This window comes from Bubalus kerabau, chromosome 1, assembly GCF_029407905.1.
Source record: "Bubalus kerabau isolate K-KA32 ecotype Philippines breed swamp buffalo chromosome 1, PCC_UOA_SB_1v2, whole genome shotgun sequence".
NCBI lineage: Eukaryota > Metazoa > Chordata > Mammalia > Artiodactyla > Bovidae > Bubalus > Bubalus kerabau.
The window spans coordinates 97,663,574-97,685,989 of record NC_073624.1 but is presented as its reverse complement, the minus strand read 5'-3'; the positions used below and the strand labels follow the sequence as shown (position 1 = coordinate 97,685,989).

General features: G+C 37.7%; 1 protein-coding gene across 2 annotated transcripts in view; it reads right to left on the bottom strand.

The window, feature by feature from the left end:
* Positions 1-3,285: 3,285 nt before the first annotated feature.
* The window catches only part of FGD6 (FYVE, RhoGEF and PH domain containing 6), a 104,592-nt gene continuing 85,461 nt past the window's right edge, over positions 3,286-22,416 (bottom strand). For both annotated transcript variants that reach the window (XM_055585114.1, XM_055585122.1), the window contains exons 10-21: positions 21,188-21,246; positions 21,033-21,104; positions 20,260-20,328; positions 19,639-19,722; positions 18,836-18,915; positions 12,919-13,021; positions 12,287-12,433; positions 11,358-11,460; positions 9,325-9,452; positions 6,074-6,202; positions 5,318-5,466; positions 3,286-3,747 (exon numbers count right to left, since the gene is read on the bottom strand). In XM_055585114.1, the coding sequence (XP_055441089.1) occupies positions 3,711-3,747; positions 5,318-5,466; positions 6,074-6,202; positions 9,325-9,452; positions 11,358-11,460; positions 12,287-12,433; positions 12,919-13,021; positions 18,836-18,915; positions 19,639-19,722; positions 20,260-20,328; positions 21,033-21,104; positions 21,188-21,246 (1,160 nt within the window). In that variant the 3' untranslated portion in view covers positions 3,286-3,710. The remainder of the gene's footprint in view (positions 3,748-5,317; positions 5,467-6,073; positions 6,203-9,324; positions 9,453-11,357; positions 11,461-12,286; positions 12,434-12,918; positions 13,022-18,835; positions 18,916-19,638; positions 19,723-20,259; positions 20,329-21,032; positions 21,105-21,187; positions 21,247-22,416) is intronic.

The window sequence follows — 22,416 nt, the reverse complement described above, 5'->3', positions numbered from 1 at the left end:
GTTTAAATGGGAAGGCATTGGAATTAGAAGAAAAGTTATACCCATCACTGGGAAGAGGTAACAAGGATTTGAGCTAGCATGGATGCAATAACAGAAGGACAAAGAAGATGGAAAGGACACGAGGGCAATTGTAAAGGGTCTTGTTGAGACTTGGAGGCAGATTCTGGAGCCAAGAATGGTGTTTCTCCATTGTAGAAGAAAACGTGCAGATCTGAATGAAAGGAAATTGAGTTTTAGACACGTAAAGCTTAAAATGCTTAAGATGTAGATGACCAACAGGTACTTGCTAATATGGCCTTGCAGGATAGTGGGAAGAGCAGGTCTAAGATCTGAGTTATAATATGGGCCATCTGGGACTTTTGAGTTCAAAATGATAAGAATCCTGTCCTTACTTTCTTCCAACAAATATTTTCTCTTGAAAAATGCAAGGTAGGTATTTTGTGAGAAACTGTTGTACCAGGAATAGAATAGTACGTTTTCAAGGAGTGTGCAGTATAGTAAGAAAAATAGGATTTATCTCTGGAAGTCCCCATGATGACATCCGACAACAACAGATCTCAAATTTCAAAAACCGGGTACAATGAAAGCACACTCGAAGACATAAATCAAGATATGCTGTGATGACATTTACATTTTAACTGAATTACTAAATAGTAGGCTTTCCCTATTTCTGGATATATTCTACCATCCAAATATAAAATACACCTTTGGCTAACAAAACTATACTTTAAAGTTGTCCTCACGTAATTGGTTCATTTGGAGAAGGCAATGGCACCCCACTCCAGTACTCTTGCCTGGAAAATCCCAGGGACAGAGGAGCCTGGTGGGCTGCAGTCCACGGGGTTGCTAAGAGTCGGACACATCTGAGTGACTTCACTTTGACTTTTCACTTTTATTCATTGGAGAAGGAAATGGCAACCCACTCCAGTATTCTTGCTTAGAGAATCCTAGGGATGGGGGAGCCTGGTGGGCTGCCGTCTATGGGGTTGCACTGAGTTGGACACAAGTGAAGTGATTTAGCAGCAGCAGCAGTTCGTTCATTACAGCTTTATATTAAAGTTTGCTCTGATGATCTAATTTTAAGAAATGCTACTACACAATCAAGCTTTTAGTTATTAAAAGGGAGATGTATCTTGGGAAAAGACAATAGCAGGATACTGGGTACATTAGGGAACAAGGGAAAAGAGGTTGGGAAGAGGTTCAGAAATACCCAAGATAAAACTTTCTCATTTTCTTAGACTCTGGTGGGTCCTCTATGTTTAAAGCTGCCACAGATAAGGGAGCAGCACTGCCTAGAGACACACACTAAGGCCAGCCTTCCCCTAGTTTGACCTGGCATCTCTTGTCTAGGTTTCTTAAGCATCCTTTTGGACTGAACTTTATAACTACTCTTCTTATGAATAAAAAGAGACACTTGAAAAGGATTTGATGGAAGCACATATATCAATGTAGAAAATACACTAAGCACTACTGGGATCTAAGTACTGTTTATGCTTTCTTCTCATTTATAGAGTGCATACAACATCTTTTTTTTTTTTTTGCTAAAATGTTAGCTTCAAGAGTGGTTTTAAAAGTATTGACAGCTTTATAACAAAATACATATAATCAGGCTTCTCATTTGACATTGAATGAGCAAGGTTGAATAATTGATCAGCTTCAGTGAAGTTATGAAGGATTGATAAGGGAGAAAGGGAATGTAATACTATTTCACATTTAAAACATCTGGTGGGGGGGGGCTGGTAATCCGATAGCTTCCTCAAAAGGCACCATATTTTATATTTTTCAAAGCCCTCCATGGGGCTAAGCCAACACTCGCATAATCATACATGCACTTCACATGTAATTAGAATTATCAGAAGTCTGTGCACTGTTTCTTAAATATTTAACTGATTCTTGATTCAGCCAACTGTTGGAAAGACAGAATAGCCACTGGCTGATAATTTTCAGATTCCGATTAGACCAAACCTTGCAGTCAGAAGGTTGAAAGCTCAAGAGGAGGAGAGAGGAACCCCAGTAACCTGTTTTACAAAATGCTGATCCTATGAAACCAAGGGAAACACTTCATAAGGCATGACCTTGGTCTCTAAAAAGGACACATTAAAAACTGCAGGGATTTTAACATGGAAGTCTTATTTATGCTATCTTGGTTAAAGTTAATGAGATGCAAAGAAATGTTAGTTTACCTACAGCTAACAGAAAGACTTGGAAGTTAACATGTAAGGACTGTATGTGAGGTTGCAAGAGGGTTTAAAATGATTCCACAGCAAGTAATAGCCAGAAAACGACAGCAGTCAAACTCGAGATGTAGAGACCCTGGTGCTGCAACCAACATTCTAAGGGTTTTAGGAGGCGCTCGGCAATTCTCTTGGCAGTCACAGAGATAATACTGCATTAGGAAATTCTTTATATAACAGCAGAAGGGAAATTTCTTGAGCCTTTTATTCAAAGGAATTTCTTGCCTTTGAAGATACTTTATATTTCATTTAAGCTCAGTCAATAAATTTATATTATGAACATCAGGAATGACTTTAATCATAGTGTTAATTTCATTTTACTTCTGCTCATCAATTTTATGTATAAAGCAGTTGATATGTTAAACAATACATGAACCAAAATAGGAATATAAGTCCTTCCTAATGAGGTATGCTGACAGCTGTTTAAAGGAAAATATAAAAAAATATACTTTAATTACCAGAGAGGACATAACACAAAGTGGTATTTAAAAATTTTTTAAAAATGATTACTATACAATTTCTAATACTGGCTTAGAATATGTGCTTTTTGATATGGTAATTCCAGTTCATTTAAAAAAATCACAATATTATAGAAAATGTAACATTCTTTTTATATACAAATACCTCTCTACTACCTTGGGCTCAGAACATCTAGAAGAGCAAGAGACATTATGTAATATACTCGCCATATTTTGCTTTTTAAAGAAATAATACATTTATGTTTGTGTTGAAATGGTAATTTTTTTTTCTTTTTTAAAGATTAAACTTAATGTAAAGGCCATAGAGTTAATTATTTGTGTAACCCTGAAAATGGAAACATTCTTTTTTCTACTCACAATTGAGTTAAGTGAAAATTCAGATTCTATCCCTTTGCTGTAATTCCTTGATGATATATAACATTATCTCATGGCACAAGAGGTACGTAACAGTAGAAATACTTTAGACAATTTACTGGAATTTTGTTTCAGTTACTGAGGTAGAAATTGGCCATATGTTTTTCCATTAAAAGATAAAAAAAATTCATCTAAATGTATGGATTCAAAGACATACATTTTTCTCATCAGCTGTTTAATCATAATTTCCAACCCAAAGACTGTATAGAAATTCATACCACTGGTGAGAATGTTACAAAGTAACTTTGTAAAACACACTGAGAAAACAGGATGGACTGTGTCACAAACAGTTAATACGGTATTAAGGTAAGTTTTCTGGTTTCTAAAGAAAAGGTACTTCAGAATACAGTGTGAGTCTCAGAAATAACTCTGACCATTAAGAAAACATTAAAATTTTAATAAATAACATACATGAAAAACAAACATTTTTAAAAAATTACCTTATACCTAATAAAATAATCTCTCTGATGAAGATTTTAGTTGGATTCATCTTGGCATTGTTCATTTATATAAAATGTTTGTACTGCATTTATTCTGATGAAATTCCACCCTTTTGGAATCACATGAGACGAAACCAACGCGACTACAGTATTGTGCCTTCTTGAAATGCTTCTATCCACCTGTAAGAGAAATTTGGTAGACTTGTAAAATGCAGTCACCCAACATATGGTAAGACAATACTATAGACCACAGCTATTCCCTTGGATCAATTACCCTAACAGTATATTTAAGATCTTTTCTATAGCAAACGAGAATTCTGTATGAATGAAACTACCCTTTATCTGGTAACCTGGACCAAAATTTGGCCTGAAGAGTGCATCTCTTATTTTTTTTTAGTGGTCAATTTAAAATGCAGATGGCATATAAGTTATACCATAATAAATAAAAAGATTTTTTAAAAGTCAAAAGTTTTCCTTAAAATTAACACATTTTAATATTCTGTAATGTGAAAATATTGCAACCCATGTGATATTAATAAACTCAAAGAGAAATTTATAAATTAGTCTGTATTAATTCTAAATAACAACTAAGCTGATTCTTTTCATCCAACTACATTCAACTCTCTTGAAGGGATTTCTATTTTGTCAACTATATAAGGAAAAGATACATATTCAAAAGTTCAACAGCTGACCATGAATACAAATGAAAATTATGAGAAATACAGAATTGTAGGCAATTACTATTTTATCCAAATAACTATTTTTTAAAGAAAAAATAGCTGTGTCATAATTTTAAATTATTCTTCCATACCCAGAAGTAATCATTTAGTTTAACAGCTATATATGGTTCAAAACTCTAATACAGACTGAAAAAAAAGGCTTATACAGTATTTGTAATATAGTATCTGATTATTATTGAGGGGGAACATGTTTAATTCTGATACATTAGTTGTAACTACCTTTAATAAAAGACAATGCTTATTTAAAGCATTCTTTTAGATTTGCATGTACTTTTGAGAGCCTAGTGAGAAAACATGAGCACCACTTAGTGAAAATAAAAATGCGTATTTTGTGAGGCTAAAATAAAAATCTAGTGAAAGGGAGGTGAACTGAATTGTTTTGTTCACAGAGGACCTCAATTTCACAGAGACACTCTTCTCTATGTCAAGCAATCTCACGACATCTAAATAAATATTCTTTTCAGAATTTTGAAGAGACTATTTCAACCCCTTCCATCTAAAATGATATATGTTTCCTTCTACTCAGTCACTGGGAAGCATAAGAGACTCTTAATGTGTTTGACCTTCTCCCCAAAGATGTAAGTTAGCAAGCAGCTGTTTAAGCTCCTGCCGTTCCATGGCACGACTGACTCACTGGATTGCCAAAATCCCAGAATGTTTCAAGAGAAAACTCTCCTCATTGGAGGAGAGGTCAAATACCTCTGCTTCCCTTCCTTTCAGCAGAGCAGCTTCATGCTGCTTCCTTGGAGGTCATGTATACACAAAATATTTTGGACAGAACTACCTATTTTCTTTTCCTCTCTGCTTCCTGAAAATATTCCAGATACTCTTGCCTATCTTTAAAACAATTCTAAAGAGTTTGAATAATATGTTAAATCTTTCTAAATGGGATCTGATTTATATTCTTCGTTGATCCCATGCATGGAAGTAGGTTATTTTAAAATCAATCATTTAAAGTAACAATTTGAAATCTCATGTATGAAAAAAAAAAAAAAGCCTAAATTACTTACTTCTGAGCTGAGTGAGCGTCATCTGCTTTGAATACATAAAACAGCATGTTTTTGTGCAGTAACTGAAACACTCTAGACTCTGAATTCTCATCTTTGACTTGAGTGACTGTGAATCCTAGTAAAGGTTGACTCTCCAAAGCTGCCACGTCCTAAATTTACAAAGACACAAAGGAAGATGGACTTTTAAAATGAGACAAAATTCAGACCTGCAACTTTTTATCTGAAAAGCTCTAACTTAATTTCAAACAAACACACATATATAAAACAATGGTAATTCTAGCAACTAATTCACTTTTCATTTAGTCAACAATATTTATTGGGCCACCCCCTCCCCATCCATCAGACAGACACGGCACTAGACAGTTTTCAATGTGTTCACATTCACTGATTTCATGTTATTTTCCTATAACCATGGGAAGTGAGTAATTGCATTACTTTCATTTTATGGATGCAAAAAACACAGCTCAGAAAGGTGACATACCCCAGTCTTACCAAACTTCTGCCTTTAGTGAAGTAGTCATGGTCACATAATATCCCCCAAATTTAACATTTTAACACTATGGAAAATTCCTAACATCTTTGAGTATCTTTAGGTACAAAACAAGGACACTGTTCATGTCAAAAACAACAGTAATATCTCCCCCTCTCAAAGCAAAGCAAAAGCGCAGACAAATAGATCAGGCAAACACTAATTATTTCTAGGTGGCACTATAAAACAAGACTCCAAATTATTCATGTTTACATTTCAGATCTTACCTCACTTGCAGCATATGTATATAGTACTTTATTTTTTATGACAAACCACAAGTGTTTCCAAGGTTTTTTATTGCCCTTTGATCTGTACAAGTAGCCACTCATAGAGGAATCTTCTGTGTTTGCTGATACCTAAATAAGCAAACCCCATACACAGTTTAACAGTTTTTAGACAATATCAAAATTTAAAATAACAAAATTGTTTTTGATCATTGATGCTGAAAGCAATAACCATAATAATATCGTGTTTAAGAATGAAACTGTTTATATTCAAAATCTGCTACTGTACAGACTGAATACTGCCATTACCATGAGCACAAAATCCTTCCTTTTAGAAGCAATTCCAGAATTTTACCTGGTTTACCTGTGCTTGCATGTATAGGTTTCTTAGTGGGTTCCAATAGGTTTTCTGGGTTGCCAGGAGATGAATAATAATTTCAAATGACAAAAATGCCTTTTAAAAGCCATGTTTTGGGGACAGTATATGTTGTTTATTGCTCTATTTTAGGGGTGTTAGGGAAAATTAACTTAAACCTTTAACTTTGTTTCTGAGATAACTCTGGATTTCTACAAATTATATCAACAGATAAGTAAACAGGAAATTCTATTTTTGGGGGGAGGGGGTCATGCAGCTTGTACGAATCTTAGTTCCCTGGACAGGGATCAAACCCCTGCTCCTTGCATTGGGAGCTCAGAGTCTTACCCACTGGACTGCCAGCAAAGTCCCAAGTGGAAAATTTATATCTAATGTTAAATTAGAATGTCTACTAAGTGCAAGTAAATCTGTATACAGAAATAACATCTTATATAAGACTACCAAGTAATTAAAAAAAAGGAAAACTATAACATTTACATTCAAAGGAGGTTTCTCTTAAAATGAAGTTATACTGATACTACTGATACTAAGTACTTAGGTTAACTGTTACTATCGTTGCCGAAATATTTTGTACATTGCTCTTTTGGAATATTTTACAATTAATTTAATAGCCATATAAGACTAATCACAATACTGAGTAATCATAGTCCTCTATTATCTTTTTAAAAGAAAAATTAGCGTTAAACCAGTTTAATCACCTAATTTACAAAACTTTCATTCTAATGATTCATTTAAAAAATAAGTGAAATTATCAATTCAAGAGACACAGTCTGCCGTTACTGAGGGTACTGAAGTTTTGAATGTATGTAATTCTAAAAGATGAATTTCTAAAAATGTACTGAACATCAATGGAATAAGAAAAAACTTTCCAATTCCTTAAAAAGTTAAACATAGGATTATCATATGATCAAGCAATTTCACTCCTAGGTATATAACCAAGACAAACGGAAGTGTAAGTGCGCGTGGAAATCTGTATACCAATGTTTACAGCAGCATTATTCACAATAGCCAAAAGGTGGAACAACCCAAGTGTCCCTCAACAGATAAATGGCCAACCAAGTTGTGGTATATATCTAAAAAGGAGTACTGTTCAGACACAAAAAGGAAAGTGCTGATACATGCTATAACTTGGATGAATCTCAAAAACACTGTGCTAAGCGAAAGAAGCCAAACATTCAGGATCATATACTGCATGACTCCTTTTACATGACAGATCCAGAACAGACACGAGCAGATTCACAGTTGCCAAGAGGTGGGGGTCGGGGGAGGGGGTGGGGAATGATTATTTAACACATACAGGGTGTTCTTATGAGCTGATGACAAAGTTTTGAAACTGGAGCAATACAGCAGTTAGATATCACTGTGAATACACCAAATACCACTGAATTGTGTATCTTTAAACAGTTAATTATATGTTACGTGAATTTCACCCCCGTTTAAAACAAAAGACAAAAAAACACAGGTTTCCAAGGGGACTACTTTGACTTGTATAGAACATAACTGGAAAAATGAATTTCCTCTGGGTGGCCATAGAGGCGCAAAGCAATGGTTTTCAAACTTCAGTAGACATACACCTGAATCACTGGGAATGCTCGTTCAAGTTTCCGATTCCACACAGCTTGGGCCCAAGAATCTGCATTTCTAGTGAGTTCCATGGTGGTGCTGCTGCCACTCTGGAGGACACTGAGAACCAGCGGAGTCAGGGGAGGAAGCAGAGGTTTCAAAGTGGAAGGCCCGTTTGTGTGCTTGGGTAGAAAGATGTACAAAAGAGGACTGGAATTAGGTTGAGTCTAGTCTATAGCCCATAAAGAGTTTTTGTAGACAAAAACTCTGTGGAGTTCTGACTAAAGAGGGGAGCACGTGTCAGAATTATAAACAGTGACATCAACATGGAGAAGTGAAAAATTGCAAAGAACTGAAAATTATTTCAGTTGGTTAAAAACTTCAAAGTTTTTGAATGTAGACTTAGATTCAGGAACTGTGTGATCGAAGAAAAAGAGTTAAGAGGTATTCACTTAGCCGGCTTACCCAGTTCCACATGAAACTTGGCAAATGGAACTGTAAATCCTATTCTTACTATTTCATGAAACTGGCTATAAATCACTTCCTAGTGTTTCAACAGCCATGATGAAATATGCTCAACTTTACATAAGGAACATGATCTTGGTCAAATTTTTAGAGTTCCTTTCTTCCACTTTTCATGATGGAACACCTCGACAGCAAACAAGCAAGAGAACAAAATTTAAAACGCTACTTTCCTGGGCACAAAACCAATTAATAAACTAACCAAAATAGGAATGACTAGAAAGGCAGAACTACTGACATCAGCTGATTTAACACTTGACTTTGAGGAACTGGGACAGAATATCAGTGATGCATATGGATTTACTCCAGGGGCAGGTCAAGCTTTGTAGGTTATTAAAACTTAAAATTTTTTCTGTTAAGTTGAAGGAAGAACAACCTACTATCAGTGAACAACCTACTATATCAGCTGTATATAACCTACTAATGCCTAAGAAAAAATAAGCCATGCAGATGAGTAAATGCTAACAAAATCCCCCCCAAGAGTTTATAGACTTCTTCCCTCTGATAAGGGGTCTCCTCAAAGTAATTTTAAAAATCAACACAAGTCCAAATTATCTTTACTTTCTATCACTGCTATAAAATGCTTTCCAAACCTTTCAACATTCATTTTCTAAATGACTCAGGTCATAAGGGAGATAAGGGAGGCCTAAGCCACATCCATCTTCAGTATTAAAATGCATGTCTTAACAGTGGTGGGAAATGGCATCTTCCTTTATGAGAGAAAAACTAAAGTACTATCTGGGTATGAATAATTCAGCCTCTATCAAGTTGCAAGTTTAATGGAAACACTTACTTCTTTCAGAGCAGCTGGGATTTTTTTCTGTTTCCTCCCTGATGGAATACTATGTAAGACTGATGATAAGGCACTGGAAGGAGATTTGTGATTTCCAGGGGATCCAAACTTAGGAGAGTGCTGGTGATCTAAAACAAACCAGGTACACTTATGGAACCAACGGTAAACATTCTGCAATTCAATTTAATCCAAGTCAATAAACACTGTTGTGCAAAATATCCATGGAAGGATACTTAAAGAGACTTGTATCACTGAGGCCCCTGGGAAAGGAAGCCAAATGGGTGGAAGCTGAGTGCGAGGAAGACTTTCCACTGTCTATTTTTTACTTTTTTCAACTGCAAACCATATGAAAGAATTGCCCCTTTATGCCTTTAGAATTCTGAAACATGTTCATGTACTACCAACTTAAAAAACTAAACTGAAAAGACTTCTCTCTTGACTTAAAAAAAAAACTAACAACATCATTTAGTATCTAATACATGACCAAATAACATTACATAAAATTTTCAAAAAGAGACTATAAGGCAAGAGGAGGCAGTAATTAATTTTGACTGCAGAGGTTCAAGGAAAGCTGGGAAAAGAATGAGTTTTGAGTTGGCATCAAGGTATTAAGTAGGAGTCTGGCAAGCAAAAAAGAGGCGGAAGAACACTTTGTGAAGAAAAGTCAGCATAAGCAAAAGCACAGAGATATGAAATTAGATCATCTATTTGGAGGTGAAACTAGAAAAAAGAGGACTGTTTCTAAGGACTGTCTTTTAGGCAGTAGGAAATCAAAAGCCTTCTGGGCCGGGAAGTAGACTCAATCTAGAAAACCAAATCTGACAGTAGGAAAGGGGAAGGATTTGCAAGAGAAAAACCTGTTAGCAAAGTAGGACAGCAGTCAGATGAAAGATAATGAAGGCTTTGTTAGGGTGGAGATGCAGAAGTCAAGAGCAGGACAGATTTTTCAAAGATAAATTTGCCAAGATTTATTGACCAAATGGGTGACAAAGGAGTATTCAACAATGGATTTTTGAATGTTTGAGCCTATATTAGATACTCAGAGAACAGAGGGAGGAACATAAGGCTGGCAGAAGATCAGGTGAGTGTTTCTTTTTGGAAAATGTGTACAGAAAATAACAAACAATTCCTCTATTAATGTATGGATTTTGAAATAGCATGTCAACCAGTTTTATTCACTTAGACACTCTCATCTGCTAATGAAAAGCTTTTCTTCATCGCCATGAAGGATCATCTTTTAAAAGTTCAGATCCTCTAAGTTTCAGGAATTTTAACTACGGATCTTTTCTCAAAATGTAGACCTGAGCTGCATTCATCTTAACTGGAGGAATAGATACCTGCAGGCAGATATAACTCATCATTTTGTAGCTGGTAAAAAGCTGCACATTTAGATGTAGAATAAAACCTCACACATCAGTCCAAGTGAATAGAATAAGGCTAACAAAGTGCCACTTGGTATGTTTTCATAGAGAACTACTTGACTGATTGATAAAAATGATTTGTAATACACATAGATGTGAAACTAGAAACTTGAAAATTACTTAGAAGCTAAAGTTCCCTGGTAACTGTTCTAAGCATTTCATCCTGTGATTATACTTCTACAATTAGAATCCTTAGCAAAACCCTTTTCCGAATAAACATAAAGTTTCAGTGCAACCTTTCCTGGAATCATCACAAATATGAGTGAAGAAAGCTTAACTATCCAGTGCTGTGTGACACCTAGAGGGGTGGGAGATGGGAGGAGGTTCAAGAGGGAGGGGACATATGTATACCTAGGGCTGATTCATGTTGATGTATGGCAGTAACCGACACAAAACAGTAAAGCAATTATCCTCCAAGTAAAAATAAATAAATTTTAAAAAAAGAAAGAAAAAGAAAGCTTGACTAAGTTAAGAATGCAAGATACTTAATATTGTGAGAGAAGTATCACTAATTATATTGCTAATAGGCCCTATGACAATTCTTTTAGAAGGTTTTTTGCAAGCATCTGGGACATAAAGGAATTTTCAGTTAAATCTTTACTTATACATTACCTAATTTCTGCAGTTCTTGGAAACAGTGTTCACATACTCTTGCTGGTTGATTTTTCAGGTAATCTAAGCCATACTTATTTGATGAACAAGCTTGGCATACAATCTGCAAACACATTGGAATTATTTCATTTCATTTAGAATAACCTTTGTATCTAAACCATCAGTTGCAATTTATAGCCCAATCTACTTTTCAAAACCTGTTCATGTCATTGAGTCTCGATAACAACTCAGCAGAGGTATGTAGGGAACTCACGCACAGTACCACATTTGAAGAGGCCACAGATTATCACTGATTGCTTATGACAGATAATAATATACTAATGGAGTTAGCAGGTGCAAATGTTTAGAACAGCGCCTGGTGGGTAGTAAGTGCTACGTTAGCTGTGCCATCATTACGGTCATTGCCAGCATCACTGCTGCAACCATGAATACCTGTGTTGTACCTCTTCCTGGTGTCTGGCCTGTATTAAATGCTCTCTAAATAACATCCATTAAATCTTTACAGTCACTCTCTGATTTCATTGTTACTATGCACATTTTACTGATCATGTTATGAAAACTTAGAAACATCACAAAGGGTAACTTCAACACTGAAAGTTTCCTCCTGTTAAGAATGTAGTATTGGGACAAATGTAGTTTCAATAATTAACTATAAATGTGAGCATGTATTTAATTGTCAATTTGTTAGTTTTTTTTTTTTAAATGAACATGTTCTACTATTGACATCCTAAAGTAATCTTGGGGTAGAAGGAGTAAGTTTCCTAACAAGATTGCCTCATGCTAAATGTTTAGGGGGGGATACCAGTCTTGAGTCAGTATCTCTCTCCTCCCTACCCTACAATGGTGTACAAGGGGAAATACACTTCTTCACCATGTACAGCGTGGAGCTATTGAAAATCACAAGGGAAGAGAGTGTGATCCTCTCCAACCTTTCCGCAGGCCCGGCAGTGATGTCGTCTCCAGGTGAGAGTAAATTCACTGGTGCAGATCATACACATGGTGGCCCTGGTATCAGGAATCCAGATGGGAGCCTTAGATCCAAGAGGACTAACCTCGTCTTTATCTTCTGAGTCAGCCTGTAGAAGAAGGACTTCTGATTATTTCTAGGCACACTGCCTGCTACCGCTCAAATCTTTTTATTTTGCACTGGCGGCTCAAAATGCTGACGGTATCATTAAGGATGTGGATGAAACAGGAACAACTGTATTTTTCATCTTCTCAGGATATTAAGATGAGCTACATTCCAACAATCCTCTAGTGCAAAACGGTACTACCACTGCCTGTGGTAGTGCAAGGACAGCTGATCAGTCTCTTCCTCAAACTACACTACTGTATTTTCTACAGTGAGGTTTCATAACCAGAAAAAATACGAATGCACTATACACTATCCTAGACTTGTAGGGAGACATTAATAGAATAAACATTTAGGCTCTGAAATTATGCACATACCCAATCCTTCTGTGAAGCATATGCTGCTTTTCTAAACCCCTGGGAAAAGTTTCTTTAAGGTGAAAATGGTTTGAAATGCACTTAAAAAACACGCGAAGGAAAAGAACAATACCTCATCAAGACTCCGACTAGGACAGAATGTGATTCTTTTCTTGGCGTACTCTTCTATTGACCTGGAAATGGCTTCGAGCCATTCATCCCTTTCTGGGGCAGAACTGTTGGGGGCAAAAGAGGTTCTATCAGCCAGATGTCAGCTCTTATTCTTTGCCTTTTTCTTACTTTTTTTCCTTCTGCCATGGCAACAGATTCCACCACCCTCCAACAATGTGAGTCACAGGCAACAACTAGGAGGTTTCTGGGCACAAATAACCGGAGGGCATTTAAAGAACATATGGCATTTTAGCAAACACAACACTTTTCTTCTTTCCAAAGATACCACTTTCTAAAACTGAATGGCTTTTGAAGTCTCCTAAATTTGGAAGTATTTTTGTTCAATTTAAGGGCTATTCATGCAATTAATAATTGTAATTACTTCTATAACCAAGGAGCTTCCTGAGATATAATCCTAGCTTTAAAAAATATTCCAAGGAATCAAGTTTCAAATCCAAATTTACAACACAGAATACCAAATATTTTTAGGTTACTAAATACTCTAGAAAGGGCACTAGAGTAAAGGAAACATATTTTTGGTGTCATAAACAGAAGCTGAAGAAGTGTTTAATAAGGTAGAGAGCCTTCAGTGGTTATTAGGGCTCCTCTACCAATTCAGTCCATCACATTTTCTGTTCTTACCCTCAGTTCATCAGGAATGTCTGACTCAGATATAGATAGAAATGGGCCAAATAGGGGGATAGCCTGCTCAGAAAAATGCGTTCTTGTTCTACGTTTTTGCAAAGAGGCCCTCTAAAAAAATTCTATGGTGACTCAGAATCATTACCAGTATCGGTGCATTTGTTTTGCAAACTCAGGAGAGGAGACACATTTTAGGTATTGTGTGTGTATGTGTGTGTCTTTGTAGAGAGAAAGAGAATTTAATAATAAATGTAAAACTCTATCATAATAAAAATCCATTATAATAATGGGAATGTTACTGTGTAAGAAACTGTGCATTTTCTTATTTTTAAGAGAAGCATACTCAAGTATGCAGAAGTAAAATGACCTGATATTTGCCATTTGTTTTAAAGTACTTTCAGAAAAAGGAAAATCTGTGGCAGAACCTTGGTAATTTTTTGAGTCTTAGTGACCAAATATGCAGGTTCGTTGTAGTCCTCATTCTATTTTTAAGTGCATAACTTTTAAGTAATGACTTTAAAAGGAAAAATTCCATCATAAAAAATTATACAAATAGGCATATTTTGATGAATCCAGAGCACATCAAGGAGATACTTTAACCTTCCCCACCATAATCATTCTCAGAAATGAACCTTCCAACTAAATGGCTTCAGTACCATTTAGAAAATGCACTCATACGGATATTAAAAGGAAGGCATCCAGTTTACAAACAAAATTTTAAAACTAGTATATTTTTCAAAGTTTCATTATCTATCAAAACCAAAATAAAATAGAAATAGCCCTATCTCTCTAAACCAAACAAAACCCACCTGTTACCTCTACTATTCCACCATCACTGTCCCACTAGCTGCCGCTAATTTAACATTTACCACATTATCAGCCAATTGTGCTGAATGCTCTCTGTGCAAATGCCATCACACCTCATATCCTCAGAGGAATATCTCTTTCCCCCAATCCCAATTTCACACACCATCTCCATCTATAGAAAAGCAATGTGAAGATTTGAATAGTTAGATAATTTGCTTTAGATAATATGATGCTCAGGATGCTCAAGTGCTCAGTCCTGTCTGACTCTCTGTGACCCCATGGACTGGAGCCCACCAGGTTCCTCTGTCCGTAGGATTCTCCAGACAAAAATACTGGAATGGGTTGCCATTTCCTTCCCAACGGATCTTCCTGACCCAGGGATCAAACCCATATTTCTTGCATCGGCAGACAGATTCTATACCGCTGCATCACTTGCGATGCCTTAGATAACCGGCTGCTGTGTTAAATGGTGACCTGGTATCAGACTCAGGTGTGGCTAAGGATGGAACCCTTCACCACCAGGCCATCTCTAGCTCCTGTTTCTGTCCTCTGAAGAGTTATGCTATGAGATCACAGGTCCAGGTTCCGGGTAAACATTCATAAAATATTACTGTCCCCCCTGCCTTCTCTCCTTCCCCAACTTTTCACTGGAAAAGGTAACAGAAAGCAGAGAGTCAGATGGCTAATTTGAGGATTGCTGTCTGATTTTTCTGGAGCCCTGGGAGCATGTGGAATGTGATTCGACTGCAAATCATGTCACATATGCTGTTCTTTCGTTTAGTTATTCCTGGCTTTTTCTTGTGTGGGCTTCTGCCAAAACAATGTTTATCAGCTCTTGATAAAACACGTCTCAGAGACCACACACATTTGCCTCGAGCATCAAGTGCAGATATTCTAGCCCTGCTTTTGTGACATGGTTAAGAATCAGCATCTTCCTCCTATGAAAACACAGTTAAGCCAAGTATTCTTTTCTTTATGGAATGTGGACATTGCCAGAAAGCAAATTTGCATCAGCCAAGCACCTTTTCTCCACTGATTGGAAAGAATTTCTAAGGGAAAAAGTTCTCCAATAGAAGGGATTTCTGGTGTGCTCGACCTGCCACACTATGGCCTTCTTGTGTTAACTGCGGGATGCTATTCTGGGGTCCAAAGGCCCCATCATTTCAGTTCACTGGATAACGTTTACTGGGAGCCTTCCATGGGCCAGGCACGATGCTGTGAACCGGGCACAAAAGTACCCTTCACTTCCAAGTGCTGACACCCAACTGAGGTGAGACCTAAGAACAAGTATTTACCATATAACACAGTAAGGGTAAAGTAGGTAAGTAACGCAGAAATAGTAAACTACCTCATCTGGGTCGCAGAGAAGGCTTTGCAGAGGTGATGACTAACGTGCGACTGGAAAAATTACAGGATTTAACAGGGAAGTCTGTGGTCTCCCTGTGCACTCCCAGTCAGTCTGCTACCTTCGGTCATCATCTCTAAACTGATGACTCCCCAGGACATGCCTGTAGTCTGGTCTCCCTTCTGATATCCAGCTCCTGGCATAAACTACCTCTGTGCTGACCGATGGCTTATAGGCACCTCATATTCAATATGCACCTGTGAGCCTGCGCTCACTCACTCAGTCGTGCCCGACTCTTTATGACCCCATGAACTGTAGCCCACCAGGCTCCTCTGTCTGTGGCATTTTCCAGGCAAGAGTACTGGAGCAGGTTACCATTTCCTTCTCCAGGGGATATTCCACATTCACATCTGAACCTAAATTCCTGATTTCTCCCCAAAGCTCTCAGTTACCTATCACAGCAACCTGATACGTTGTCCAGGCTAAAGACTCAATCTTACTGCCTCTCTCATTTCCTTTGTCCCATTACTCACCGCTTTCAGTTCCCTCTCAAACTGTTCTCCACGGAGTAACCAGATATTCTTTTTAAAATGCCAATATGATCAAATCATTCCTTTGTATAATCTTTCCGTGGTTTCCTGTGGCTCTTAGGCTAAAGACCAAAATCCACAAGACAGTTCTGCATAACTTTTCTCCCCGTCCCTTCAGGTTTATCTCGGGTCACTCTCCCTCTCATTTGCTATGTTCAAGATGCAGTGGCTTTTCAGTTCTTCGAACACGCCATGCCGCCTTCCACCTCAGGATCTTCATTCTCGCTACTCCTAGTGGCCAAGAGCCCCCTCCTTTTCTCTTTGCCAAGCTATCCAACTCCTACTTACCCTTCATAACTCGACAGACACAGGACTTGAGGGAGGCTATCCCTAACTGCCCTTTCTCCATCAAATCTAACTGAAGGCTAGGCCTCAGTCTAACCATAGTCCAGACCTCACCATCGACAGCCTCCTAACTGGTCTTCCAACTTCTACTCTAGTCTCTGGTGGCCTGTCATCTACAAAGCAGATAGTGTGCTTTTTTAAAAATGAAAAATGAGGTCACATCAATTCTTGGCTTAAACTTTTGGATAGTTTCCCATCACACTTAAAAATTCAGTGATCTTACTAGATCATTCTAGGAGCCAGATCTGAAAAAACACACAACATCTAGATATTTAACTGATAGGCAACCAAAGAAAGAAAGACTGACCATCATTTTCTGAATTGTTTAATTTTTAATAAACAGAATGTTTGTTTATCAAAGCACATTTTAGTTAGAAAACTTAAGTGCAATTGAAAACTTAACTTCCCTATAAGCATTTCCTCTTTGGATCTTTGAAAATAAATGTCTTTATTTTAAGAACCAAGCTGAAGTATTCGCCAGCAACCTGATATACAGGGACTTGATGTTCTTTGCATTTTTTGTACTAATTCAAGAAAGAAAGAAAAGAAAGGGGAAAAATCACACAGTTCCAGGTTATCAAACTATTTTCCCACCTTCTTTAAAAAAAAAAAAAAAAATTGGCTGCACTGCTCGGCTCATGGGATCTTAGTTCCCCAACCAGGTACTGAACCTGGACCCTGGGCAGCGAAAGCGTGGAGTCCTAGCCACTGAGCCACCAGGCAAGTCCCCTACTCTCACATTTTAAATACTGATCTGGAGGATGCTTCAAGTACTCGCTCCCTTGACAGAGCTCTGCTTGCTCCAGCCAGTATCTGGGAAGCACGTGACAAACCCAGAATACAAGAATTTGTCTTCCCCTGTCATCCTGAGATTTAGTATCAGACAGCAGTGGCCTTTCTGTTTCAGAAGAGTGACACAACCCAGGGAGCTGTTCCTGTGGTCTGATTTGGGAAGTCAGCACATTCGGTCTGAGGCCTTCACATCCATGGACACAGGCAATATTAGAACAGTTAAAAGAATGAATTTTAGTGTCAGATCCAAATTTCAGCTCCACTGGCTCTGCTACTTAATAGCTGGTTGACTTTTTTCACCATAAAATGGGTATAATAGTAGTAACTCACCTAAAAACGTTATTGTGAAGATTTAATGAATTAATACTCAGAAAGTACTCAAGACAGTCCCGAGCACAAAGTCAGCACCATGTAAGGGTTTGCTGCTATTTTGATTACATCAAAGGTGAAGTCTGAGAGCCACCCAGACTTGTTATCCAGATCTGGCAGTACAGCAAGCTAGAGCTGTTGGTGTCTTTCCCTTTACCAGTCAAATCCTGCCAGACAGCCATTCCTGGCACTTAGCCAAACCTGAATAATGTACCTGTATGAGTCATACAGTTTCAGGTTTCCTCAGCACTTGATTTACATTATGGTCATATATTTTGCTGTACACACAAATCACTGTAGGTTTCTACTGGAGGAAAAGTGGTATTATAGTAACAACAGATTTAAAACCAAAAAAAGTTCTATTCATATCCTGACTTTGCCAGCAATGCAGCCTTAAGAAAACAACTCAATTTTTCTGTAACTTGGTCTTCCTCACTTTTATGACACCTACCTCAATAGATTTGTTATGACCTTGGAATGTTATACGAAAACTTCCTTGTAAAATATAAAGTGCTAGATGTTTTAAGAACATTCCATATCACTGTAGAAGGATTTGAAATACCCACTTCAAAAACAATGATTGGCAAAGCACTTTTTAGCATTATTACTCCATTCAGAGGAACATTTTAATATTTGTGCTTCTAGCATACTACTGCATCAGCTCTCAGACATTCTCCCTACATGGTAAATCAAGAGTAAACTGCGTGGGGGACTCCCTTGATGGTCCAGTGGCTAAGACTCCTCGTTCCTAATGCTGAGGAACTGGGATCTGGTTCCTCTGGTAAGGGAACTAGATCCCACATGCTGCAATTAAGACCTGGCGCAGTCAAATAAATTAATAAATTTAAAAAAGAAAAAGTAAACTGCATGGTATTAGGAGAGAAAAGAAGGGGGGAAATAAGTCTAGTTGTTAACCTTAATGTGAAAAATGTTTCAGGTATCTGAGCCCGTAATACTGGCAAATGTTTATACATATTTGTAAAATGTACCTGGCTGAGAGGATGAAGGAACGTTCTACACTTTCGATCTTAAGTTCATTTTGATATGCTTCTTGGGTGGGTTTTCTGACCTGGAAGAAAGCAAAATGAACTGAGCAGACATCTCCTATGGAAAACCTCATCTCTGATGTGCAGTTAAAACTACCCAGTGCTCTCCCTCATCTGCTCTATGCTCCAGATGAATGTAAACACCCACATACTCAAAAGCCCAACTTTCCCATCTTCAGGCCTTTGCTCACACTATCCCCTCTACCAAGAATGCCTTTCCCCACATCTCAGTGTGGCCAGATGTGACCCACTCTGTTAAGATTCTTGGCTCTTCCTCCAAAAAGACTTCCTCAAGTCTCCCTCTTTTCTCAATGCCAACTATCCCTCCACCATGTCCCATGAAAAGCTACACGTTCTTTATTTTCTGAGCTCCCACGAACTTTGTGCCTTTATAGTGATTATTTATTACCATCTATTTTATAGGTGTTGACATGCAGTGTATTTGCTTCCCCACTAGCTGCTAAACTCATGGGGGTTTAGAGCAAAGGTGGAGATGAAAGAATCCTGCTTCAATTCATCTTTGTATTTTTCACTAAGTCATTAACATGTTTTGTTTATAGCAGTTCTCAGGAAATATCTTGTAACTAAATTAATATATGAGGGAAAAAATGAATAAGTGAACACACGAACAGGAACACATGGAGACAGAAGAGAGAAGGATTATGAGAAAATGATCATTGTAGGGATTTTTCTCTAAATACATCTGGGTTAAAAATATATATATATCTTCTAACAGATGCACAGACCTTCATTCCAGCCAAAGATAGCATGTTGTTCAGTTTGTACATCCCAGACTGCACTGGTGTTGTATACAACAGGGCATCATTAAACTGAAAGTAGAAACATTTCATAGGACAAAGTAAAGCAAGAAATTTTATCTACAAAGATACTGGTAAGACACAGGAATAAAGGAACAAAATTACCTCTTTGCTTCAAACTCTCTCAATAAAATACTTAGATTCTGCTTATAAAATCAGAACCACCTAGAATGTTCTATTACAATATTACTAGAAGGCAATTTCTGGAAAATGCACTTTCTTTCCAAGTTCTATAAGAAATTTGACATTTTCTGAATTCTAAATCCCACTAAGGAACTATAATCTGCCAAAACAAAACACCGACAGAATCAATTTTTCCAAATCAGACATGAAATAAACTAGATTCAAAAAGGAAGTAAATTTCTAGTTATGCACCATACAAGACTTTGTTTCCTATACTTGACATGCAAATAAGCACTCCAGACAGTCAAAGATCCCACTAAAACTGCTATTTGAACATGCCAAGCTTATCTGGCCTGAACAAAGGTCTCCTTTCACTAAGCAATTACCCCTGCCTTGGGTTCAACAGCAACACACATGGCTACTTACCAGGAAAAACATTCGGGGCTGCATGACTTTCCGAGATAGCTTCATCAGAATTCCTTCTTTGAGAAAAACCTGATTCATCCAAACGAGCACCCATTTAGTACCATCACAACTGTAATATATGTATACACGTAATTTCCTTTTCAACCTTCTTTACCCAGATGCTTTGTGTGAAGGCTGGGTAGCATAGTTTCCTTGTGGCTTTTTACAGCCATGGTTTCTTTTAAAACCCTTACAGTCATTTAGGAATTGGATAAGCCAGCAGAATTCTATAAAGCCAATACTGACCCCAGGGGTACCATGTGGTCTAAAATGTAATTGACTGAGTGTGTACTTTATCCCCAGGCTGAGCCAACATCCTGACAATTGCACTTTGTAAATTTCCTGAATTCATTCCCTCAGCCACTTTTGTGCTCCAAGAAGAGCATCAGAACACCAATAATTTTCCCCTCCTCTCAAAATTCACTCTTAAAGATTTGAAATGAAATTGTCTTTAAAGCTGTGTGAGGTCAGCTATATTACACAATAAGACGATCCTATGTAATCAGATACTCTGTGGGGTCCATTGCCATGCTCCTAATTGAATTGGACTTCTTGTTACAGTGACTGAAATCATGCATGTTTTTAAAGGATAGAATGAATGCAGTTAATCCAGATTGGGTCACTGAAGACTAACAATAACAAAAAACCTATTTTCATAACTCAAATGAAAATAGCTACAAATGGTGACTAAATCCATTGTATTAAGCTTGTAAAGGGCAATCTAAAACACTTACCCGTCCAGGCTGAACTATTTCATGGTGTCCATTTAAGCTGTACTGAATTTGCATAAGTTTCTGGAAGTTGTCCTACAGAAAGAGAATGCAGAGCATATGAAGGCATAAGCTCCAAGGTACAACAGTACAACAGCCACTGAAATGAAGATACTTACTCCTTGCTTCATGGTGTCATTGGCGTGGTTGGCTACCTCTATAACAACAGCAAGGGCATCTAAAATACATAGGAACAGAAGGGGCATTTGATCACTATCATTACCAATGAAATGCAACATTGAGCAACCCCAGGTAACAAGACGGCTAGTGGAGGAGCTCAGTTACCTGTGCGTGGGCAGAAATACACGTGGTGAAGTTCGAGGAGAGCAAACCCAAGGACAAACAGACAAAAACAGTACTTAGGAAAAGAAATGAGCCAAAGACAGACTCTGAAGACACATTAGAGGGAATTCCCTGGCAGTGCAATGGTTAGGACTTCCACTGCAGGGAGTATGGGTTCAACCTCTGATCAGGGAGGTGGCCGTGCAGTCTGGCCAAAAACAAAAAAGTCACATTATAGACCATGCATATCAACAGTAGGAAGTCAGGATTGTTTTGCGCTGAGATTTGTGCTCGTGGAGACTACAAGGATATGAATAGGATTTAACTGGAAGCTGAGGACCATTCCAGGATAAACTGCCTTGACAGACAAGGATCCTGGGGTAGGAAACCAGAATTATGAGAACCTTCAATTTAAGAAGGTCATGGCTCAGCTGTCTTCTCTTAGTCTGATCCCGAGAGGGAAAAATGCCACGTGGACGCATACTGTATCTTAGGAAATTACACACATTATTTTGTGAGTTGGGTTACTGAGCCTCACCTGTGTTTTATTCTTTTTATTAACTTCTTGCTTTTACCAAATGTTTCTGAACATCTCAGTCTTACCATCTTCATTATACACATAAAGGAAAAAGTGTCCCTTGTCTCCTTTTGGGCCATGGCTGTTCTCAATACAAGACAGCACTATTCCCCTAGGGAATGCCTGGATATGTGTAAGATAACTTTTGTTTGTTACAATGATGGGAAGGTCCACTGGCCTTTAGTGGGAAGGAGCCAGGGATGTTAAATATCCTGCAGTGCTAATTAGCAATCCCCACAAAGAAAGCTATCCCAAATGACAGCAGCACTTGCACAGAGAAAAACTGGTAGAGCGTTAAAGAGGGAAGCACACTCTCCTGAGCCTGGTGTGGCGGTGACAGTGATTATCAATCAAAGAAATGTGTGTTTTTTTTTTTAATCAATTTCTGGAAAGGGTTTGAAGTTTTTTTTGGACCAGCTACTATACCTACTGGGATTCCCTGATGGCTCACATGGTAAGAATCTGCCAGTAATGCAAGAGATCCAGGTT